General features: G+C 42.7%; 1 protein-coding gene across 1 annotated transcript; it reads right to left on the reverse strand.

Annotated features, from left to right (window-relative positions):
* Positions 1-472: 472 nt before the first annotated feature.
* alx4a (ALX homeobox 4a) lies at positions 473-19,956 on the reverse strand. Its single transcript, XM_035629398.2, has 4 exons — positions 19,347-19,956; positions 8,810-9,129; positions 4,076-4,204; positions 473-3,548 (listed from the first exon to the last, which is right to left on the reverse strand). Exons 1-4 carry the CDS (start codon positions 19,696-19,698, stop codon positions 3,231-3,233), a joined length of 1,119 nt encoding a protein of 372 aa, XP_035485291.1. The 5' UTR covers positions 19,699-19,956; the 3' UTR covers positions 473-3,230.
* Positions 19,957-25,277: the final 5,321 nt, after the last annotated feature.

A 25,277-nucleotide genomic window follows, 5' to 3' on the forward strand; every position in this document is an offset into this window, starting at 1 on the left:
TGAGAAAAGTGGCCGATGACATCACTTGGAGATGGACCTTTGATGTAAAGCAAATAAAGCTAATCTTTCATTAACAGTTTGCGGTAACAGAGGGTAACAATGACTTTGGTTATGGTTGAGGAAGAGATGACTGGAGATGTTTAATCTAAAGAAAAAATCAGGGAACTGAAATACACAGAAAAAAGTGAAAACAGTGATTGTTTCTTTCGTAAACCTGAGCTACTGAAAGCCTGTGTGTGTGTGTGTGTGTGTGCGTGCGTGTGTGCGTGCGTGTGTGCGCGCGTGTGTGCGCGCGTGTGTGTGTGTGTGTGTGTGTGCGCGCGCACGCGTTTGCACTTGCACTGCAGAGGAACCAGAAGACAGACGGCCCTGTCTGTCCTGACACACAATACTGCAGTGCACATCCTCCACATGGCTCAGTGTTAATTAAAAAGCCTTTCCTGGGTTGGCTGTGCCGGGGGGGGGGGGGGGGGGGGGGGCTGCAGCTTTGGGCCCGTGGATATAGTGGAAGTGAGCAACAGGAGAGACAGTGCGATGTGTATGTGTGTGCTGAGGTGGGTGACGGGGAGGCGGGGGGTGAAACTTTGAAAGCAGAGCCATGACAGCTGAGGGGGAAGCATGTGTGAGGCATGTTTGTTTTGCATTTACCCCTTGAGCGCAGCTGTGTGCACTGTCCTTTTCTCAGAACACCGGAACACAGCAGACGCCCTCATGACTCGCCCTCCGTCGAACCCCTCAGCCAGAGCGGGGGGGCAAGGAGGTTTTGAGATGTGTGCTCTTTAGTAAAGATTATGCATATGCCTTGGATTTGGTCCGGAGAGTAAAACTGGATGCAATTTGGATTGGACTTCAGGGTGATCTGCTCTGCTGACAGGTTTAAGCCTGCAGCCCCCGACTCTTACCTGCCCAGAAGGACAGTGAATGTGGTTCAGTTTAGTGAATTAGCAACGGTCGCTCAGCCTGAAGGTGTGCTGCGGGGTATCAGGTTTGCTTTTCTAAACCACGAGGTTTAGTGCTTAAAGTCTAAATGGGGCCTTGCAAACAAAGGAAGAACGTGCCTAACCTCATCGAAAAAACATTCTATGCTATTTCTGCCACTGCAGGATGCAGTTGCCAGGGGAAAAAACAAGTTTTACAATTCGAATATTTAAATAATATGAGGATTTGGACGTACGGTTTTGGGCTGAGCTAGATGATGCGAAATAAACAACAACAAAGACAAAGGCCCAAACCTGAAACTTTGTGACTGTACCTGTAGAGCGGTTGCATCTTCTGCTATGCAGCTCTACACAATGTTCTATCCGTAAACATGGCTGGATCAACCTGTTAGAGGTTAGTCGTTGCTGTTGGGCCCCTGTTGCCTCCAAGTTCCTCTCAAGGACACAGCGAACAGTACAGGTGGCAGAAACCAGAGACTCGGAAACCGACGAGTGCATCTTTGATGGCATTCAAACTGATCCCAGGATGAGAACTGTGTGTCAGTTTGTGTGCTGCATGGTTATTTGAGTAAACACCGCACTATTTAGGCTTAGGCACTTGGAGAAAACAAGTGGAAATTAAATAATTATGGTTTTGGATCTAGGCTTCGATAAATGGGCATTTTACATCACAAGGCCACAACGTGACAATGCAGAACAAAGCACACAGTGAGTCTGGGAGTTTGGGGACAAGGGTCAGTTGCCTACTGTGCTTGGATGATAATCAGACCTCAGCTGTAAAAAAATATATATATATAATAATAATAATTCCTGTAGAAATCTCCTTGGCTCTTCCTGTTGCCTTACTCGCACAAATTGAATATTATCATTTAACATCATCTAGATATGTTAGGTGTATGCGTAATGAACAAAACCTTTGAACTTACTGAGGATGATAGACGTTATTATCTGCTCGACAACTTCCTTTGTCTGTTTTTTTACAAAATAATGCGAGAAAAAAAGAGATGGACGTACAACACGTTTGCTGGCGGTGCTGCCATGAGCACTTTCTAGGCCAAACACAGTGGAGTTTAAGTCCAGAGGAGGCTGCTGAACACTGACATCCTTTCAGTGCTCAGAAGTGTCAACACACACTGTGTGTAATCTCCACCAGCCGCCTCTCTTTCAAATGTGGTGGCTGCTGGTTTCGCTGTTATTTCTGGCCGTCTGACTGACTAGTAGGCACTTCTCGCTCTGAAACTCCTGAGACTGGAAACGCGAAAGGGCACAGTCATGTCCACTCGTGGGTCTGTCTTCCTGAAAACAGAGCTGGCTCTGTTGTGCGGAGGCCGGCGCTCCCAGGCTCTTCAGGCCTGAGAGCAGCGGGCCTGCTGTGCCCCTCTCACACTCCCACACACACTTCACATCCTCCTCCATCCCTTCCTCTCTCCGGATCATCAGCAGGCTGAGTCAGTGTGGCAGGTGGATCTCTCACCCTGACCACACCAAAACAAACCACATTTCATCTGTTTGACTTTTAAAATGCTGAAGGGGGAGAACTACTTCTAAGAGAACAACTCCCAGAGGTGGTTATTTCAAAGTCCGTGTGGGACGTGCGAAGCTTCGTAATGTGACAGATATAAACGGTTTTCTGTAGCTTTATCTTAGCACCAGCATGTGCTAATGCTGATAGAGATGGCACATTACAATAAAACATACATGGCAAATAACAACTAAATTTGAATTTCAGGTTTAGGATAGTTGCCGAACTTTTTCTCAAATCAAAACCTGCAACAAAATGACAGAGAGGGAAAAAAAAACACAGTAACACTCAAAATTTAAATAACACTGTAAGAATAAAACAGCACCTGAAAAGAAGAACTACAATGACAATAAAAGCACTGTACAAACAGAATATCCTGTGTTTTATCAAATAAGTGCATGGATTTGTTTAAAATTCTTAAACTTTTTTTTCTTTGCCTATAATCAGTAATACACTGCAAAATCTGTTACACAGTACAGCATCTCCTCCCGACGGCCGCTCCACAAAGCTCAGTCGTCAACTGTGATCGCCTTCTCCCGCCAGAGGGGCTGAGGAACGCGGTAGTGCCATGCTACTTATCTTACCAAATCTCTTTGCATATTCTACATCCATCCGTGTGTTTGCATAATTATTTAATTGCAACATATATGAAGGTAGTCACTGTTGCCGTTAGAATTTTTTTCTATGTTGGTGCGCCCTCATGCCATGCCGGGTTTGTTTAGACGTTTCAGGGGTCAACAAGTCCCCCCCATCCAGCACACATCAACACATCATGTGGCCCAGGATATGGCGGCGCTGTGCTCTTTGGCCTTCATGCGCAAAGCGGCGATACTGGACGACTTGCGGTCGGGGTCCATGTTGAGATCGTACGTGTTGATGCCTGCCATGCCAGGGGACCCTCCAAACAGGCTGCCCATGTGAGCCTGCCCCACGTGACCGCCGGGGCTCGGTACACCCAGAAAATCAGACATCCCGCTGGCAGAGTGGGGGTGAGGGGTCATACAGGGAGTCACAGTGTCGCAGGGCACGACGCAGCCCGGCACGGGAGATGCTGCACTGCCTCCGCCGATCCAAGAAGGGTTCTGGATCTGAAATAGTGATGGGAATTCGACATGGTTAAGGAGTCGGTTGGGTGCGGAGTCTTGAGTCCTGTTTCAGAAAGGCAGCCGCAGGCAGGACGTTTGCTTTCCTCTATGTTTTAGTTACATTTCCATGGTAATACAGATGTGAGCCGAAATATATTGAAAACCTTCTCTTTGGTGCATTCAAAAACAGTTAGCCTCCCAAAATAATTGCGTATACTGTAAACCCGTCAACAAATCTGTTGCAAACACAAAAGGAAAACAATTTTAAAAAACGGGCTTGGGTTTCTAATGTAGACTAAAGGAAGTTTCTGCTTTTTCAACTTTGGACAGACTCAAACTTCCCCTTGTTTCTAGTTTTATTGCTAGGCTAAGGCTCTATAGCCTCATGTTTAGGATATTTTCCAAAATATTAAACTGTTCCTACGAGGATCATGTAAATTTGTTGACAAAAATATCAAGGCAATTAAATGGTAGAAATAACCGGAACCCACGAGGCCAGAATACAAAAAGTGAATGTACTGATTCTGTACCTGTGCGTAGTTCTCAGGACGTGTCAGAAGAGGCAGCTCATACGCTGTGGAGAAGTGTGTTCGGACCTGCTGCATCTGACCAAAACGCTCCCGCTTTCTCCATTTTGCCCTTCGGTTCTGGAACCAAACCTGCGGGGTGACATGGTCCGAGCGTTATGAAACAGACACTTTATCTTCACTTTCATCCTGCACAGTATCCGCCCTTGGTCTGAAATCAAGGTGAGATCGAGAATTTGAATTTCAGATACAAGGAACGGTGTATTTTCATACACCTTAACCGTTAACATGGACTTTCCCCTCAAGTATGAAGGAAATACTTCACCACAGATACAAATCTAAGCTTCTCTTTAAAATGGAAAAATGATCCCATTGCGGTTTTGCCAAAAGACTGAGAGGGTGAATGTCAAAAAAACGATATCGGCGGCACATCAGAAATGCAAACACAATTCAGCGGTGACTTAGGTTATGCGAGTAAGTCCGTGCAGTTAAACTGAAATAAGTAAAAAAGGAAATTGTAAAGATGTGTCACCTTTGTTGTCTGAAGATCACGGTGTCATGATTCTGTAATATTTTTTGCGAAATCTAAAACTGACACTGTTGTTTGTTGAAAGCAATAATGTGCTTGAACAACAACCAGAGTGTGTGAAAGTTGTTTAAATAGAGTTGAGGTTTATACGTCACCAGCCAGCCTTTTCTTCAAAACACTATGTCAAACTTTATAGGTTGGTTATACAACTCATGATTATCTGATCATAACAACCTGACTCTGCTGGCACTCCTGTGTTTGGCACAAATTCAGCAAAAGAAAGACCTTTTCTGTCTCTGATATGATTTATCTTATTTCATGTATCGGCTCTTTGCTCATATTTCACTATAGATCTGCGAAGGCAATATGGGAAATTGAAACATGAGAGTGGATTATAACTGGGGTTTGTTTGCATTTTCCTTTTTAATTTCCTGAGGCCTAAAGCTCTGGCTTTGAGATGCTGTCCTCTCCTAAATTAAAGAAGCGCACACACACCAGAGGACGTAATCCTTCTTTTCTTGATGTTTTTCGTACGTCTTCCGCTGCACTGTCTTACTAGGAATTTACCGGCACATACAAGATCACTGTGTTTCTCAAAATAAAACAAAAAAAACATCTACTCGTGGGACAAACAGGGTTTTTTTATTTTAAAAACATCAACTTGCGATGTGTTTAGAAAACTGAATATATCAATTTCAAAGACCTGGTCTTAGCTCCAGGACCTTGTGTTGGGAGGACCTCCCGCTTTTCATGTCACTATTAGGTTTCCTGTCAGAACCATCAGAAACTTATGAATGTCATTTTCAAAAAATAATGTTCACCAGAGACGTTATTTAGCAGAACCGTCTTGGTTCTGGTGCCCTGAGTTGGCAGTATACTGATGGTATGTTTACAAAGAAAGTATAATTTTAGTGTGAAATTAATAATTAACATTTACATTTTTTCAAAACCATAAGATATATGAAAACGTATTTCGAGGATTTAGCATGCAAGGTCATTTTAGGAGAAAATAGTACGTCACCAGAAGCACAAACTTTCTGCGTTCATGTGCTGTTGGAAAATCAAACGCAGACAATAAAAATACACTGATATTAATACTACAAGCTATAAAGTGTGGTTTGTATTGCCTTCCATTGAAAAACAACCCAAACAGTGAGGTTTTCTATTTGTATAAGTGTAGATAGTTGCATTTAGACAATGGGTCTATAACACACTTCCGCCGGCTCAATGAATCTTTGTCACATGTCACATTTGGTGACGGTCAAACTTCCCCTGCTGAAGATACAGTATACTGCCCACTAGTGTCAAGGCAAGTCACTCATCATGTGACTGCTAAAATAGCTCTCATTAGAAAGCTCCTGGGAGCACGTGTTCTACATGTGGCAAAAAGTTGGTAATTTGGAAATCTGCAGAAATTGTGCAGGGCACTTTCGTGTGCGTGTCTCAATATACGGTGTGCCACCAACAGCTCTCATCTGCTCAGTCTCCCTGCATTTTCTTCTTCTTTTTTTTTTGCCAAGTCTGTTGGCTATTATACAGGGAGAACATATTTTTGTGTTGCAAACACTGCGTCGTGACAGTAATTGGTAAAGACCTTGACAGCTTAAGTAGCTGGTGGACTTTCAATGGGGCTTTATTTATGTTACAGCCCCAGAGAGAAAGAGCAGAGAAATGCCAAACTGGCCCCAGCAGGAGAGCTGTATGGGGCTGAAAACACTTTGAAGTGAGAGTCCGGCTCAGAGGATTGATAACCCGCCTCTGCTGTCACTCATGTCCGCTTGCATACGAGAGTAAAAAGAAAATCCAAGGCTGAGCCTGGCTTCGGTTTTCCGACACCCCCAAAGCACTAATAATGTCGTGGAAACCCCGGTGCCCAGTGTTGTAGTTCATCAAGTGTAAGTTTGTTCCCTTTTCCCCAAAAGTCCTCCGGCACATCATTTCATAATTCCTGTGCCAATTAGTCCAAGTCCAGGACACAAGTGGGAAACTAACTGGCAACGTGCTGCACCCAGACCGGACACATAATCCTTTTTGCGTTCGTAAATATGAGAGTTTTAAAGCACAATATTATAAACCTTCACTTTCATTTTCAAGATTTATTTTAAGCTTAAATATTATGAATGTCATCTCCATTCTTCATTAAATAAATTATACCCTGATTATGGTGGTAACTAAGAATGAGGATCAAAATAGGTGGCTTTTTTCCCATTTGTAGGCCAACTGACCAATTTATTGTCTAAACTCTGGCCCAGATCTGACACATGGTGACTGACATGTAATATGTATATAAATGAGTACATTTGAGCATATTTTCAATTGGTCCTCTAAAGTTATGTCCTTGTTTTTTTTAATCAATCAGCGAATACTAACTTGTTTAACTTTGTTTGTTGATAAAATGGCATAAACTACTACTGACTGTTTTGACATTTCTCTCATTTTTAGAGTGGCCTCTTGCAGGAGCCGTCGTCTCCGCCGTCCCTCTGTCGGTCAAATCAGTCTTTTTCCTGCTTCTCTTCATCCTCTGTTAACTGTTTGGATCCACAAACTCGTACTGACACCTGTGTTTGCCTGGCGAACTCCACATGGCAGATGCCATCTCGGCTCTCTGGACAAACAGAGAGCCGAGATGGCCCCACCACCGACCCCCCGACCTCTGACCTCAGCATGTATATGTAGTGCATATGACAGATCTGAACTTGCTGTGTCCCTTTGAAACCGAGAGAGAGAAAAAAGCAAACAACCCCAGACTCTTACGTTTTTTATAAGTGAAAGCTGTTTTTGGATGTTAGAACCACCAGACTACGATATCCCACTACTTATAATTATACTCTCCTAACCCGTTTGCTGGTAAATGCTTGTCGATTTCAAAAGTAGCAGAAAAACATATCAGCGGCAGCAACGATTTTTTTATCATCATTTTTTCTCCCCCTCTCCAGATGCAGAATTCACGAGCTGTGAGTCCTTTCGCGTGTGAATGAGTGAAGGACTGCAGAGCCCTGTTCTCTGACTGACAAGGCATCTCGTGTCTTTTATCTTTCCAACTTGAGTGTTTGAGAGGGCCGCTGGGAGAGCCGAGGGCTGTAAAGCTGCATCCATCTGAGGCAGGCAGGTCTGTGATAGTACGAGCAGCAGAGTAGAGCGGCATACCTTCAGAGACTCGGGGGTTGAGTTATAACCCCGTGGCTGCACACACTTCCTGTGTTTCACTGCAGACCGTTTCTGGCCACTGTTCCAGCTCGTCGCGGCGACGACTGGTATTGATCGCGCTCTTATCTCGTCCCATGTACGCCGCTGGCACGCGACATGAATGTGGCCATTTCGTTTTACGTTTGGCATTACTTTTTCACGAATACGTCATATCCCTCAACGTTCAGATATGACCTCATAATGTCGACCGCTGACTCGCTCAAGGCCCATGGGAAAGGTTTCACACCTACCCGGGAGACCACAGCAGGGACACATTCTTGTCTGGACAGGATGTTAATGAAAGAAAAACAGAGACAATCCTGGGGGTTTAGTCGTCCACAGTGCACGCGCACATACACATACGCACCAGACAAATGCAGAAATGGTAGAGGTCTCGTTGGAATGCATTACAGCAGCCATGACGGTTGTATGCAAATCGGGGCCAGGAGGTCACTTTAGGGGTTCCAGTCGGGGAGGTACACTGTACACCCCAGGCTCGACCAACACCACCTGAACCGAGTTCAGCTCCAAAGGCCACTGAGACGATGGCATGGAGACGCGGCGGAGGCGAACGAGCCTCCTCATGTGCCGGTGAAAGCCTGCTCCCCGAGAACGCCACATATGAGGCCCAGGCGGCTCCAGCCTCAGCCCCCCGGGCCCCCTGGCCTCTGTTAGCTCCCACTCCCCCACTCGCTCCCCGCGACTCCCACGTTACCAGATAAATCTCTCGTGTTGCGCTGTGAGTGACGTTATCTCCGCAGCGCCGCAGATGTTGAAGGATCCATGAGGTTGTGTTGATGAAACGTCGTTCTTTTTTTTTTTTCAAACGTAGGATACATGAGGTTGTTGCAACCACTTGGCTATTGTAAATAGAAAGTTTTTAAATGAACCTCCATGTGTTATTAGAAATCAGATGTGTGTGTGTTTCCTTTTCATAGTTCTATCGGCTGTTTTGTTTCCTTGGCCTATTTAGCTGCACATGAAATTCCCCTCAAACACAGTTGTGGACTTCCTGCGTTTACCTGCACACGAGCCTCAGTCAGGTCTGTCCTCAGCGCGAGCTGCTCCCGAGCATAGACGTCAGGGTAGTGCGTCTTCTGGAAAACCTTCTCCAGCTCTTCCAACTGGTAGCTCGTGAAGGTGGTGCGGTTACGTCTCTTCTTGCCTTTGTTGCTTTCGCTGCCATCAGCTTTGTCGAGAGGACTCGCTAAGTCAGTGCCCGGCAGCCTGTCGGAGGCCGCCTTGACACCTTGGTCCTTCACAGTCAGGTAGCTGGGGTCCATTCCAGGTGGTTCGGAGTCCGGGGCCAATTCGGTGTCTGTCAGACCTGAGCTGTCTTTACCTGCAGAGACGCGGAGGAGATGAAAGCTGTTAAAAGAGGGTTTATGCTTTTATAATTTTATCAGGCTTGAAATGATGGAATCAAACCAGACCTGTCTGAGTCTGTTACCCTCTATAACGGAAGATGAACGTGAGGATAATAGGAACGTATGATTGTCATTACATGATGTCGACCAAAAAGTTGTGTTGGAACTTGGCTACGAAAGAGACGCAATCTCTCACTTCCAGCGGACAGCATATAAAAAGTACAATGAGATGAATGTGCATCGTGATCTACTGCTGTTTCCCTGGGTTTGGGCCGCAGAGCACAGTTAACTGATTCAAGTCATGTGTGGGGATTCTCCAGATGATTTAGACAATAAAGTACAAGAGGAAATCTGTTAATATTCAGACTTCAAAGGTCCTTAACCCCCTCTTTTTAGTGTCTCGTTCAAAGTGTTGACTTTTTGCAGTATTTTTTTTTCCATTGGAAGACTTTTGGGAAACAGTTTTAAAACATCTGAAGGGTCCACTCACAAAAAATCCACCTGCTTTATAATCCATAAAATGTTTTACCAATAAGCAACAGCTGCTGGAACGTAAATGCTGACATATACAACGGTGGTGTTTTTCAGCTTTCTAGAATGATCTTGATTATAAATGCAATTCTTCTATATTAAATGACAAATTGTGACATTTGCAGATGCCCCCAGAACTACACATAGACGTGTTTTCTTTACTGCTGCCCCCATCAGACATGAGACATATTGTCCTATTGGGATTGCAAACTGGTGGACAATCGTTATTTATTTTGTAAGCTCCTTCGGAAAGCAAACAAATCAAAAATCCTTTTTAATTTTTTTTTTTATTATATATTAAGTCACATAGGGTTTTTTTCATAATGGGGGTTATTGGGGTGTCATAGGGTGGAACTTTGGTCTTGGTCTTTGTCAAGAAATTCTAGTGAATGACCTGGATCACTGGCTGCTTCCAGGATCCTGTTGTAGTTCGCAGGTCATTCACTGATTGGCTGTGACACCCCGGCCATAAGTTGAGACTGACACACACACACACACACACACACACACACATCACTCACACATCACTCCCTCCTCCACTCAGACTCTGTTTACCAGTCTTGCATGTGATTGAGGTTAATCAGGTCAGTAAAACACTGCAGAGTCACCTGGCGGCAAGACTGTCACAAGTCATTTGCTGGGGAGTAATTTCAAAGGCATGAAAAAATGGGGAAAGATCTCTGTTCTCTCTCTGTGTCTCAGACACACACACACACACACTCGCTTCATGGCTGCAGCTTAACTGTAAAACCTCAGGCAGCTCTCTGATCATAAATTTCCACAGCAGTGTCTCTGCCAGTGTTCTCATCTAAGCTGGCAGCTCTACTTTGCCCTGCTGCTGCCCTTCGCTGAACCAGCCCGTTTGCACACACATCTTTAAAATGAATGCACATTCACGACGTGCGTACAGGACGCACTCCTAGTCTCCCCAGTAAGGCCCGTGCGCCTACTCTCGCTGTCCAGTGGCAACTGTGCTGCACCTTCCTGCTCCTCAGCACCATCTGAGGCGCGGAGTTATTTTCAGGGACGAGAACTCTCTCTCTCTCTGCTCATCTGCTCATCCTGCAATTTGTCAGGTTAGAACCAGGAGGTGTGTGTGCTCATGTGAGCTCTATGTGCCATTCTCAGCACTCAGCAAACACACACTCACACACTCACACACACACACAGGAACACACACACACACACACACACACACACACACACACACACACACCCCCAGTGACCCTCTCCCCACAGCCATGTTGGGTAATGTGCTGCAGGGTGAGGTGAATAGATATCTTGTCGAACACTGTATCTTTCGAGTGAATACTTTTTGTCAACAGTACTGTATTCTACCAAGACATCTTCTGTGTATGACTTAGTTTGAAACTTTATTACTGATATTGACCTGTATTATAAGGATTATACGCCTTGTTGTATCTATTTATTAAGGATTGAGTGTTAACATGTCACGGCAAGGAAATTAGTTTTGATATGTTAAAATCTGTGTTTTGATACGAATATATAAAAATCCTTATTTTATTTTTAAAAAAAAGCTAAACTATAATCGAATTTTCCCAGATAAAATACATTCTAAATCATCTGCCATTAAAATCACAAGTAAAGAGGAGTATGAATTTTATAAACGCTTTCAGTGTGACCTTTAGCAATTTGACAGTTTTTGGTCACATGGACACATGGTGCTTGTGTTTCAGTCGGTCGGGAGCCTTGCTGAGATCGGCTGTATGCAGGAGCCCAGTGCCATAAGAAGCTGCTGTTTTATTTTATTCATCCTTGCAAGAAGAGCATGAACCCCCCGCTGGTTGGAGACCTCATGCTGCAAACAATGACGATACTGTATTGTATGACAATATTGAATTGTATGCGCTGCATCAGACCAGATGCGATTCATCCTGGCAAGATCCACTGAGCCAACGGGTCTCTGAGATGTTTCCCTAAACAATGCTGGAAATGTATTTGTGCTGAGGAGCCATGTTTTGGTGGCAGACCTCTCACTGGGGGTCTCCACACTGCCTCTCTGTCCTCGACGAACACAACCTGTTAGGTTTTAAAGGGAGCAAATGGGTGTCACCCCACCAAACTTCTCTCTGGTTGTTTCATCGTATTTCCCCTGGCCGGCACCCACAGGCCCCACAAGGCGAGAGCTGTCAGACTTTTTGAAATCATGAGGCCTCTCGCTGATCAAAGGCCTCTGTTTATATCCCATGTCATTGATGTTTTTTTGGCAGGAGTGGAGTATTGTGACAGTCTCGTGCTTGTTATCCGTGCGATCTGCTGCGACTGTGAGGCTCTCCAACACTGCCCAAGGTGAACAGCGATGGGCCCTCCTGCATAGAACACCATGTGTATGATGAACAAAAGAAAGTCTTACTGTAAACACAATATAATCTCTGTGGAAAGAGGAGAGAGGCAGGAAGGGGAGACCGTGAAAAACATATGCCGCATCAAAAACAAAATCTCTTTGTTCATTTGGCTTCTTCTCCCGTTACACAAACTAAACTATTTCACCTTCCACCTGCACTTTTGCATGTCTACAATAATCCAGCAAACTCACAAATTAAATTCCCCCCTTTTCTTTTCAGAATGGATACGCCATGCAAAATGTTTGGAGTTGCAACCACAGAATGTTCTACGTTAACTACAGTGGATCCAACAGGCAGCATCTGTTCCTGTGCACAGAGAGGAGAGGAGAGTCTGCAGCAGTGTGTGTGGTGAGCTCACAGAACGTTCTGCACAAACACAAAGTAAAACAAAAAGTGCTTCAGAATAGGCTGAGCAGTGATTTACAGTTCATCTCATGTGTATATTTCAACCTGACTACAGAAAGACAGGTTTTTCTTTTTCTAAATTTCACATGCAACATACACAACAGTTGACTATTTGTCTTTCGGACGTGCCATGTCACTGTCAGCATTGATATCCGAATCAAAATAAGCATCGGCTTCCACTGCGCCTCTCGGGCGACTATTTAGCCTTATTCACAGTTGAAAACGAGGGGGCAACATCAAAGTGTAATTAAACTGGCTGTAAAGTGTCAGGGCACCGTCCGTGCCTCTTTATTGACTGGTATGACTGGGGTCAGCTCACAGTGTTAAGAGGAAACACCATAAATTACACACCACACGGCCACTGAGAGAGATTAACAACCTGTTTCTCAGACTCAACAGAGAAATATCCCACATAAAGGAAGATGAAAAAACATCGGCGAGAAAGAGAGAAACGAGATGAGGAAGAAGGGGAGAGAGCGTAGACTTTGTTTAACTAAATGCAGAGAACAGAGGAAAAGGAAATGTCTGAGCGAAGTGTTTATTTGTACGTCTTTTACTTACTTCAAATATGGATTATGAAGTAACATGGAGCTTCGAGCAGTGGATAACTCTTAAGTCTTGCTTAGCTGCAGAGACAGAGGCAGGCTGAGACGCCGATGTCTGATTCTGTGTGGGCTGGACACTCATGCCAAGACAGCAGAATCAAGACATTCATCACTTTTTACATTGATATGGGGAACTTACAGTTACTTACGTCTACATAATTGCAATGTTCACTCTGTTTTAGCTCTGGTTTTGGTCTCTTCCAACTCCTGAGGGAATTATTTTTCCCCTGAAACCTACACAGTGTTCACCAACTAGTTGCTAACTGCGTCTGTCTGCCGTTTGGCGACGAGCAGATGGAGCCTGTGCAGAACTTTTCAGGTGTCTGCTGTGGCTGTTAACAACGCAATGAGAACACTGACAATGAAGTAAACGAGGAAGATGTGGCCCAGACAACTTTACGGAAATGACTGAAGTTTCCTATAAAGCTGTGTAAAGCTGCCTTTTTTAGACCATCACTCTGTTTAGGTCCATGACTTTCAGCAACCGCGTCCACATTGTGACATTGTTTTCAAGATGCATACAAGATGTATGGTGATTTTGTAAAATTGTGATCTTCAAATTTTTTTGTAAAACTCAAAATGTAGAGAATCGTAACATTTATTTTCACACTGTTAAAGTCAAACCCTCTGTTCATCTGAAATAACAAAGTACAAATTAAAAGCATCAGAGTGGTGATGCTTTGCGCATTGTGTGTATATATATATGCAATATATTTATACTATTTTTGTCCCACAAGTATTTCATAAAGATACAATTTCTTTAGTCGAACTGTGTGCGGAGCTCTTTGCTATCACTCGCTCTCTTTCTCTCTCTCTCTCTCTCTGTCGCTGTCTCTCTCACAAACACATTGACCGTCTTTCCCAATCAGACTGACCATCGACAGCACCGGGAGGAATCTTAATCATAAAACATCCATAGAGAGTAGACCGTCCACAAGTTAATGCTGAATTCCACAGCAGGCAAGAATTCTGCATTAACTCGGTAGATATCACTTTCTCTCTGTGTCCATGACACAAGGGCACAATTTTCAGCAGAGGCAGACCTCAGCTTAACAACCTCCCATCAGATCTTAAAGTTAACACACACACACACACACACACACACAACCGCCCATACACACAATACATTTTGCACGCCTCTGCTTGTCTTACAGACTGAACCTCAGCGAATAAGTCAATTACTTTTTCAAACATTTTTTTCTTCTTTTGTGACCGTGTGATTTGTTGCCACCAACTTTGAAATTCAACACTGTCGACTGAGCTGAGCGATTAACCATTTCAGCGTCCTGTGCAAAATTCACATACTGCAAACCAAAAAAATCCATAAAGTCTAAGACTGATAAATCACCTCTCACACACTCTTTTCCTCGCTCTCTTCCCCTCGGTGTCTCTCTCCCTCCCACCAGCTCTCGTCCAAATGTTTCTCTCAGACCTTGGAGCAAAACAGAATTTCCCTCATCTTATAGTTTTGTTGTCTGATCGAAAAAGAACATTCCGTCGGGTTGGGAAAACTTTCTAAAGTACTTTCTTTTTTGGTGCACGCACATGAAATGAAAAATACTTTGCTGGCACACTGACTTCACAACATGCACAATCACTTCTTCCAAGCAAAGGCTTAATGGATGGAAAGTATGAATTTTCAAACATTAGTCTGAGAGCACGAAATGCAACTGATTTCCACCGACCAAGACATCACTCCCAACAGTGTGTGCTGCAACAATGCAGAAGTACAACACTAGAACCTCTAACAATAGAAATACAACTGTTCTCTGACAAATAAAATCATATGAAATGACAATTAAAATGCCCACCGAAACCTAACCCTTGAATTACAGTAGATTTGTAAAGTTGTAAGACAAACAACTATCGTCTAAACATAATATAATATGGTATTATATCATAACATTTAACTCCTTTTTTCCAGAATTTTTATTAAATTGATGTTTAAATTCTGCTTTAAGTGGTCAAGCAAGTTTGCAACTTTTAAATAAAAGCCATCAGAGTTTTAAAAACAAATTATCTTTGAAATTAATGTTTTTCTCTCCCCTCAAATCATGCCCTACCTTTGAAATCTGGTGAAGCCACGTGACTTTGTAACTTTTCTCTTTGAAAATAGAGAAAATCCTTCACAAAAAACAGGGGCCCACTACCCTTAAGAATGCACACACACACACACACAAAAAATTCTGTATCGGTGTTCACTTTACATGAAGCGGTGACAAAGAGACCAAAGGCAGCCGTGAGCCTTTTGGCCCTGCTGCTCTCACTCGGCCATGCAAACTGAGCCTAATGTAAATTGCCCTGCCAAACTTCCATGCTAAATGCTGAAATGAACCTGAGTCCGTGTCGCCTCCACTCATGTCACTGACTCGCTGAAGTGTGCCCCAGTTGTCTGGGCTTCTTGGCTGGTTCCCATTACTCCCTGCTCCAACCAATCAGTGCAGACGGCCATTACGAGAGGCTGCGATGGTTGCGTCGGGGTAACGACGGTGAAGGAAACGCACACGCACAGAGACAAATGACGAGGACTTCATTTTGGAGCGACAAAGTCGCACAATGCAACCACACCTGAGTGTTGGTCCTGCTGGAGAGAATGGCGATAACTGTCTTCCACTGGTTCTGCAGGGAAATTAAATATTCACACTTAAAAGGCAGAAGGGGACTGAATTCTCACTTTTCCTGACAATCTGGAATAAGCTGCAGCCTTTCATGTCTTCGAATTACACCAGCAGCGTGTTGTTGCCACAACAATGTCACAGCCCGGCACATGATCCCCGTGTAATGAGGGTCTATACAAGTCAACACCCATGTCGCAGTGGAACAACATCCTTTTGTCTCATTGGTGCAGTTAAATATTTACTCTGTCAAACTGGAGTCCAAATGTTGCAGGCAGCTCTGCCTCGACACCAGAGGATTTCAAACGAGGGGTTTCGAATGGATTCTCTCTGCCGTGTGCCGGCAGGGGAACGTGCTCTCCTCTCCCACACAGACGAGGGCAGGAAAGCCGAGCCTAAGGTCAGGACCCTCAGACACAGAGGGAAGACCCGGACCTCATCAAAAGAAGAGGGCTGTTGTCTCTGGGGGTTCACAGAGACATGAAGGTGACCGACAGACTGAATCATGCTCAATCACTCTGTAGGATAAATTTATGTATACCTTTTTAGATTGGTGTCCAGTCTGTCTTTTTCCTCATCAAGTACAGCCTGAGGTGTGAATGCATTCCCGTTTTACACAACATTTTCTATTCTATCGTAATCTACTGCATTTATTTGACGGCAAAAGTTGCTGTTTATGTTTCAGATAAGGCTGCAACTAACAATTATTTTCAAAATCGATTAATCTGTCGATTATTTTCTCCATTGATCGATTAGTAGGTTTTTTTTTCCATCAAATGTCCAAAAATGAAGGTGGTGTTTCCCAAAACCCAAGATTATGGGTTGTTTTTTTTCCACACACCAAGTATATTTAGTTTACTGACACAGAGGAGCAAAGAAACCAGAAAATATTCACATTTAAGAAGCTTTGGCCTTTTTTTTCATAACTACTTAATATAGTTAATAATAATTAATCGATTATCAAAATAGTTTTATATGGTTATCAGTTATTTTTCTGCTTTTCTTCCTCAAACTCTCTGCCCTGTGCGCCTGTTCTCAAACAAACCTCCAAGAGCTGCCTCGATTTCACTAATGTGTTGACTAAAAACAATACAACTGGGTTTTAGTGACTCTAATGAAGGTAAATGTTTATCACACACTTGTGCTTTTGTGTCAGTTATAGCTGGCATAGTTCAGACAGCTCTGGAATCAGTCATCACATCATCAGGATTAAGACGCAAATTATAATAAGGCAAATATTTAAAAACTCTATGAGCCATTGTGTAAAATACAGGCAGAACAAAAGAAATGAGCCAGGATGTGAAATACCCCCAAAAGCATTTTCCAACGAAGACATCAGGAATCATTTATCATTTTCTCTCCCAGTAAGTTGAGCAGATGTCACTGCCATCGACTCAGTCAAGTCAGTCAACCCTTCAGTCAGAGATTGTCACAGGGGGAAATATACACGACGAATGTCGGATCTAGTTTAGAAATATATATATATATTTTGTTATCTCAACATGATTGACACATGGGAGCGAATCTTAATGTTAAATCATAAAACACATTAAATTCTACAAATTTCGCGGGATGTCTTCTGTGTCTGAGGTCGATGTGAGAATTAAAAGCAAACGGAGAAGTTCGACATCTGAGTCGCATCAAGGCCGCAGCTCCTCGCGTCTGTTTGTTTTCTTCATCAGAGGAAACGGTCCGGTCAATATTTATTTTGTAAAACAAGAGTCTGGACAACATGCACTGACATATATCACTCTAAATATATAGTTTATATACAATCTGACAAAAGAATTGTCTTCCTATTTCGATTAGATTAAACCAAAATCTAATGAAGTCGAGACGTGAAATGCATAATTATATGTAATTTAAATTCAAAGAAGCAAAATATACGACGCTATATATTCTATAAATTATTCGTTTGGATTGTTAAAAGTACCGTTTACTTACATCCAAACAACTTCTGCTCATTTAAACATTATCTCAAATGTAGTGTAATCTCGATTTACCGGATTTAATTAAAAACAAAAACTTAACAATCATTAGAAAAAGCCCGTTTGAAAATGTTCATCTCCGTCCTTGACATGTCGCAAAGGCTTTTTTTGGTTTGTTCTGCAGGCCCACATCCAGAAACTGTCCAAACATCCTCAAACTACTTCCACTAACCATGTCAGTGTAATAACGACTGATGGACACGAGGCTCTGTTGGCAAATTCAAATACAAACACTGACTTCGTGCGTAAAAAGACTCGATCCACAAGGATTCTTTTTATTCTTTGTTTTTTATGGCATGTCGTTTCTTTTTTTTAAATGTGTGTGTGCAGTCGCAGTTGAATTCATTTTTTGGGTTTACACCATGAGACATAATGATGATGCACGTGTCCAAAATGTTTGCACAACATGTTTCGGCCATTCTGAGAAGGTAAAAAAGGTTTGTTTGTTTATTTGTGTTTGTTTGTTTGTTTGTTCGTCTGGCCTCCGATTTATGTTGCTTTATTTGTAACAAAGCTGAACACATATACTTTTAACGAATACAAGTGTATGTGTTTATATATACTATATATGATATAGTTATATTAATATCTTAATAGACTAACTTCCATTATAGTGTGTGTGTGTGTGTGTGTGTGTGTGTGTGTGTGTGTGTGTTTTGTGTGTGTGTGATGGAGTTGAGGGCATAGCAGCTGAATTCAGTTTATCCCCGTTTTATTTAGACCAAAAGCTTCGTTGTGGACGATGAGCGATTCCGTCGCTCCTGTTATATTTTTCTTATGCTTTGTTTTAGGTTTTTGAAAAAAAAATTGGTGAGGACAAAAAAACACACGAGTGGAAGCTGCTTCGAAGTGGCCGCCTTCCTAACGAGGGTCAAAGTTTTATTTACACCCCCATCATTCACCCATTACAGCGGCGTCCCAGCGCAATTAAATCTAATTGGAGCCAATCAGGCAGCGCAATGAAATGAAAATACTAACAGTTTGGAGCCCGCTAACTGTGCCCTCCGAAAACCTGTTAATTCAATTGTCCGACTCAGCTCCAATATTGAGGATTGTAATGCAGATTATCGCCTTAAATGCGCCCTAATTTAATTTTGATGGCCAACGGCACAATTTGACAGTCGGGAAGATTATGCCTCCACTCAACTGTGTTACGCACCGAAGTCCTGCGCCATGTCGTTTACGCGCAGGGCCGACAAAAGGCTGCTGGCGCTTTTTTACGCACGGAGGAGGTTTCCCATCGTACAGGAGAAGGGGATAACGAGACACAACACACCAACTTAACCTGTACACGTTTACTTTCACCAGTCGGACAAACGGGAATGAATGACCCACTAAATCACAGCAGCGCAGATCGGAGTCCTGTCAGCTCGCCAACGGAACCACAAAGACCATGTTCCGCATCATGTGCCAATATTTACGATCGGAACATCCAAAGCGCGTGTTTTATGGGAACAAGTGAGCGACGACGGACCGGTCCCAACATTGTCTGCCCCAACAAACGTCACACAGACGAATCATCCTGACGCGCAGTGTCTGGAGTAAACTTTTGGTTGGCATGTATCTCCTACAAAACATGTCTGCTCTCTGCTGAAAGTTTGACGCAGCACGTATGTTTCGACTTTCGAAATCCACTGTGCATCAGTCACCTGAAAGAGCTTAGTGGTTTTATTTCCACTCACCGTAGCACGGGATGAGCGCCCCGTTGTGTCCCCTGTCCGGGTGCAGCTTGCCGTCCTCGGCGGGCGTCTTGCAAGGCGACCTCTGCATAAACAGGTGGTATTTACTGAAAGTGCCTTGGCCAGCTGCGGAGGCATCCAATGACTGGCACTCCTGCTGGTAGGGGCTCCGCGACCTGTCTCCGTAAGCCTGACCTTTGTTGGGCAGGAAGGCGGCGGCGCTGTATTTGGTGTCAGCGGCTGGGAAGGTCCTAAAGTGGTCCGCCTGGTGGTCCCTACCTTGCGCTGCGGAGGGGCTATAATACGAATCCATGGATGTCATGTCGCAGTATGAAACGCAGGTCTCGGCGTTCATGCCTAAAAAAAAGTCAGGGAAGGAAAAATACCAAACTTCTCTCTCTCTCCCTCTCTCTCTCTCTCTCTCTCTCTCTTGGAAAGGGAAGCGCAGACGCCCCTTCCTCTACCTCCACATCACACACACACACACACACACACCACGCCGCAGCTGGGTCTGATTATAAAGCGATTCAGATCTTTTCTAGGAACCACTATCGTTGACCAAACACTCCGAACTCCCCCGCAGGTCTGAGGAGAGTTACACAAACGCTCCTGGCTTCAGGACCCTCTTCCCAAAGTGACACGGACGGGTCGGGGCGCTTATTAGATGGAGAAGGTTGGCACAAAAAAAACAACACAGGGGCGGGGGGCTTAACACATGACATGAATGCAATTTGGTTATGAATATGGCCAATGAGTGATGGCACTGGGGCGGAGAGGGCACGATTTGACGCTTCATTCGCAACGGTTCATAAAGAGTGCTTCTGGACAAACAGCTAAAGAACGTTTGAACGTGAAGAATTAACGACTTCTGTTAAATATAGATTCTTTTGTTGCTTCTACACACGAAGAAAAACGAATTGATACTTCTGTATGCTGCACACGGACCACTTAATTTAAATCATCTAATTGTCAATTTTACAGTTTTATAGAGAAACACATCCGGTTTACACTAACTGCAAATATTGTTAGATATATATTTATGTTTAATAAATTTAGCTTTTCCTATAAACTTTGTTACGTAAAATGCTATATATATTATTTAGCAGCTATAGCTGCAGCTGTTGTCTTTCGGTAGTGAGTTAATAGTAAAAAAAAAAAAAGCCCCCTGCTATTCAGAAAATAGTTTTCTAGAGCTTAAGCATCGTGCATAGTGGAAAAGTTAAATCACCATGTAACGAAAAATCAACGTCATTTCATTTTAGTCAATATTATAATTCAATCTATTATACATTATATGACTGGAAACTCGAGGAGGAAAGCAATATCTTTTTTTAGAGGCCTTCTGTATTGTACAGTTCACAACTTCATAAATAACATACGTAGATAACACATTTCTTTACTGCCAACATATTTGCTATTGACAAGATTGGAATTCAGATTTTATCATTTTAATGTGGAAAATAATCTATCTTATGGTCTCATTGAATCCTCCACTCCACCACCAATAGACATATATTCCTCTGTATTTACATACTTGATGAGGTTTTTATTTACTGCTTTAGCCTCTATGAATCAGTTACGTCCTCCATATGCCCTAAATAAAGGCATTCATTTAATACAACACAATTTATTTTTCATTTATTTATTTTGTTTAGAAAAAGTCAAATCTGTTTCAATTGTCCACCAATACAGTTACAGTTTTTCTTATTTCCAATAGTATTTTGGATATTGCTGTTATACAGTTGACACTCATTCGGCATGTGATTGACACATTTTATTGAATCCATTACACTCATGCACAAGCTGAAATAGTAGGATCAGTGAATATGACATGTACCGTTTTTTTGGCCATTCATAACAGGCCTATTTACAACCGTGTGTGTATTTGAAAGAGAGAATTTGATGCTCAATCAGAAATCTGTCTTTTGAATATGTGCATTGAAATCGATTAGAAACATGTGACCTAAAGTTTCAGAAACACGTTGGAAAACTAAACTTTTAAATTCTGCTGCAGGTGTGTGAGTGTGACCTTCCTGACCTCTGTGTTAATGTCTGTCACTCCTCTGTACAGAGCGTTGTTGGGAAATAAATAATGTGTAGGATGAGCTCGGCTCGCTGGCCGAGCTCATGAAAAGTGAGCTCACGGCCTCACATTTAGAAGCAATCCATTGCGTGCTCATATACTGCAGCAAACAACACAAATACATATTCATATGGTGACGCACACGTGGTGGACACGTGCACACATACGAGTAAATGTGTGAGAAGGAAAAAAAAAGAGAAAGCAGCGAAGAGGAAGAGGAGCAGGAATCCTCTCAATTATACATGATTGGATTTCAAGTTAAGTCCGTCAGGCTGAAAGGTGTCTGTACTCACGCTGCACGTCTGATGTCATGTTCATGCTCTGAAACTCTCGGCTGTAAACTGTCTCGAGGGGGAGATAAATGACTTTAGAGCAGTTTATGTTTCATCTAATAAAGTCAAACAAATGTCTAATTACTCTGAACTCCTTCTCCATATGTCAGCATGGTTTATGGCAGTGAGCCAGACTTAGTAATTACTTAGCCGACTTTTCAACCTACTGGAGCAGTGAACTTCTGTCCGTGTTGTTCTTACCAGGGAGCTTGTTAAGCAGTTAATTGTCTAATAATGTAATGTAATCTGATAATGTTGTAGTTTTTTTTATGCTGTGATGTCTACAAATCAAATCAATACAGCTTTTCTGGTTTGGTTCTACATAGTCTAAGATTTTAGCACTGAAATGCCAATATTTAATCATATTATATATAAAAAGTTGTATGTGTGGCCTTCATCGAAGCACAGGGTCTACGTACCTGCAGGACTCTGGATTCATATATGTGGCTGCAAGTTGTCTAATCTGTTTTTATCATTATAGCGAAGCCCCAGAAAGTAAATAAAGCTGTAAATAAAGACAGAGCATATAGTGTGTTTCATATTTCCATTGGCATGTTTAGAGGGCGATGGTTCATGCTTTGGCCACAACCATCATTTGATCTCCGTCTTATTTCACAGGGATGAGTGTCCTCGGTTTTACCAAGTGTAATTGCTTTATTATGAGAACCATGCACAGTCCCTTTTATTTGCAGCATGGGATGGTCAGAGTTGGGAACGTGAGGGACTGTGCTCCTGACTTTTGAAAAGTTATTTATTTGTCAGTTTTCTGGCACGGGGAGTGAAAACTTCCCTTTAACAGCAAACCCACCTGCAGTGAATGAGGCGGCATTAAAACACACACACGGACACTCTCACACAAAGTGCATCCATGCATCCAACACTCTAAGATTAGAAAAGAAACCCTCCCATCATAGTCACCTCAGACGACATAAGTTCGATATTTAAATTGACTGACTGTTGATATTAAAAGTCAAATAAAGCAGTGCATTTTATCCGACTGTAAGAGAAACGTGGTATAAATCTGGATCACATGATGACATGCCCTTGATGATAAAACATCCATGTGATGAAATCTATTAGAAGTTTGATTGAATCAGATTCTACATACAAATATATTTGCTAGTAGTAAAACTAAAAAACTGCTTGGCAATTTCTATATGAATAAATGATCCACCATTTTCAGTATTTGCTGCCCAACTATTGCTAAAAATTCAGATCTTAAGTTCATCACATCTGAGGAGAAAATTCTGTGGAAAAGGAAATAGTGATCTGTCTCCATGAAATCCTTCCTTGTCGTTTATTGCGCTACATGACCTCAACTACTACAACATGTGAGCCTTTTTAGAACTCAACCCTGTCTATTGATAGGGTTAATACGTTTGACGGAAGTTTAATTAAGACTTATACAAAACACAATATTCCACTCAGGAAGAGAAAATGTCAGCAGACAGTCGTCAGCCTCGTCTCAAATATTTCTCATCGCCGGATACTTGTAAACTAAGAGTCTATTGACTTACAGTCGTGACTAATTTTTTAGGAAGCCCTGTGTAATTATGTTTTATTTTCTGAATTTTCCGCCCTCTCACTGACATACATGAAGACATTGTCCCAGTGGCACAATGAGTTAGACTGTTGTCACAGTCACTGACCCTGAAATGGCTCTTTAGCATGTGCTGTTTTAAGATGCCTTGTTCTCCTCACTAGACTTAGCAAGATATTTGTGAACGTGGGGGTTAAAAGAAAACACAAGGGGCATGGAAGAGACATGAGCCCACATCCTTGCTGCACTGGCAACATTAAACTTTAGCCTCTCCAGTTTGACTTTAGCCTGCGGCAAAGGAACTTGATTGAGGCCTTTGATGGGCATTAATACACCGTGGAGAGACAGCTTTGTTTGGGAATGGAAATGAACATAAAACGGAAAGCGGAACAGGAAGGAGAGAGGCCCACCAGCCCGATCTGATTTAATTTCACATAAAAGAGACATTCCATTTGCACTGGGTCTGTTTGGGCATCCCAGCGTACTTTCTTCACATACTGAGATCATACGCTCTGTGTGTATGTGTGTGTGTATGTGTTGTGTGTGTGTGTGCACAGAGGAGGCTTTATGAAACTGAAACAGCAAAGTCTGAGCCATTTTGAACACATCAAATGTGGCAGCAGAACTTTAAACGAAAGTGATTGACTGATCAAGTCCTCATCATGGAGGAACCTTTTGAGCCACTACCTGGTCCTGCTCCTGGCAAAAGATCTGGTGATCGGTTTTGACCACATTCTGTCTTTTACCGTGTGAAGAATGAGCGAACCTCTGCTCAAGTGTTTCATCTTCATCATGACGTGTAAATATCTGCAGTGTGTGTGAGTGAATCAAAGATTCCTCTCGTGTCATATCCTATTACAGTGTTTTCAGTGGGCGACAGCAGCACTGCACCAGTGGTCGCGTCGGGCTCTATGACGATCACTTGACTCAGACCAGTTCATGTATTTTCAGCTGTGGTAATGCTGACATTAGGAAAGTTAACATTCTTTCTTTAATTTCCCAAGGCAAAATGAGAAGTAGACTTACACTTGTTTTTACCATTTATCAATGTGTGTATGTTCAATATTAGTTATTAATCTCATACTGACTCTTTATTTCTTGCTATTCTTTGGCCTGCTGTGTGATTGTATTCATCATGTCCGATATTTTAGGGAACTACTTTACCATACACTGTTAGCGGAGGAAGATGTGAAGGAGTCAGCTGAGCCAGTGGAACTGATTTTGGGATTATGAGTGAAGACTTCTGATCTCAGATTTAATGATACACTCACAGACAAGACATGGAGTGTAATATGCTTCACAGACTTCCTCCTGTGGTGAATTGGAATAAAAGAAATATAACAATGCAGATACTCATAAATGAGACTCTCAGACATATACGAAAGACACATGGGGTTCATATGTTTCTAAACGGTAATATGTCACACAGGGATTTAGTGGAAGCAACTAATCTTAATCTAAATTGTGGAAGATGTAAATACATAAGTACCATTAACAAGATTATTTAAATCAAAACTGAAGTAATGAGTTGAATGACTGAGTGTTCATGTGACTCATCAAATTAAGTTCTTACAGTGTTAACACTGAACCTGCTCTGTTTGAACATTGAACCTGTTCACTGGGAGGCCGACACATTTAATGGGAGCAGCTCTACGTGTCAGTGTAACAAGGTTTATTGAAGGTGATTTCACAGGTTCAGTGACTTAACAAAGTCACTTTAGCCAACTTTGAACTAATAGTTCAAGTTTACTTCGGTTAACTCACATTGTTGAGGCAGCAGGGAAACGTACATTTTTAAGTCAAACTAGTTTACAATGCTTTAGAATGTACTGATGGACAGGAGGACAAATGAGTTCTTGAGGGTTCACACGTCTATCAGCACAAGGTTCTTCTGGGTGAGGATGAGCTGAGCCTCTGCGAGTTTGAAGCTCTGCAGCAGATTCATATGTGCTGCTGAAATTGATTTCACATGAGACGGG

This window comes from Scophthalmus maximus, chromosome 4 (assembly GCF_022379125.1).
Source record: "Scophthalmus maximus strain ysfricsl-2021 chromosome 4, ASM2237912v1, whole genome shotgun sequence".
Classification (NCBI taxonomy): Eukaryota; Metazoa; Chordata; class Actinopteri; order Pleuronectiformes; family Scophthalmidae; genus Scophthalmus; species Scophthalmus maximus.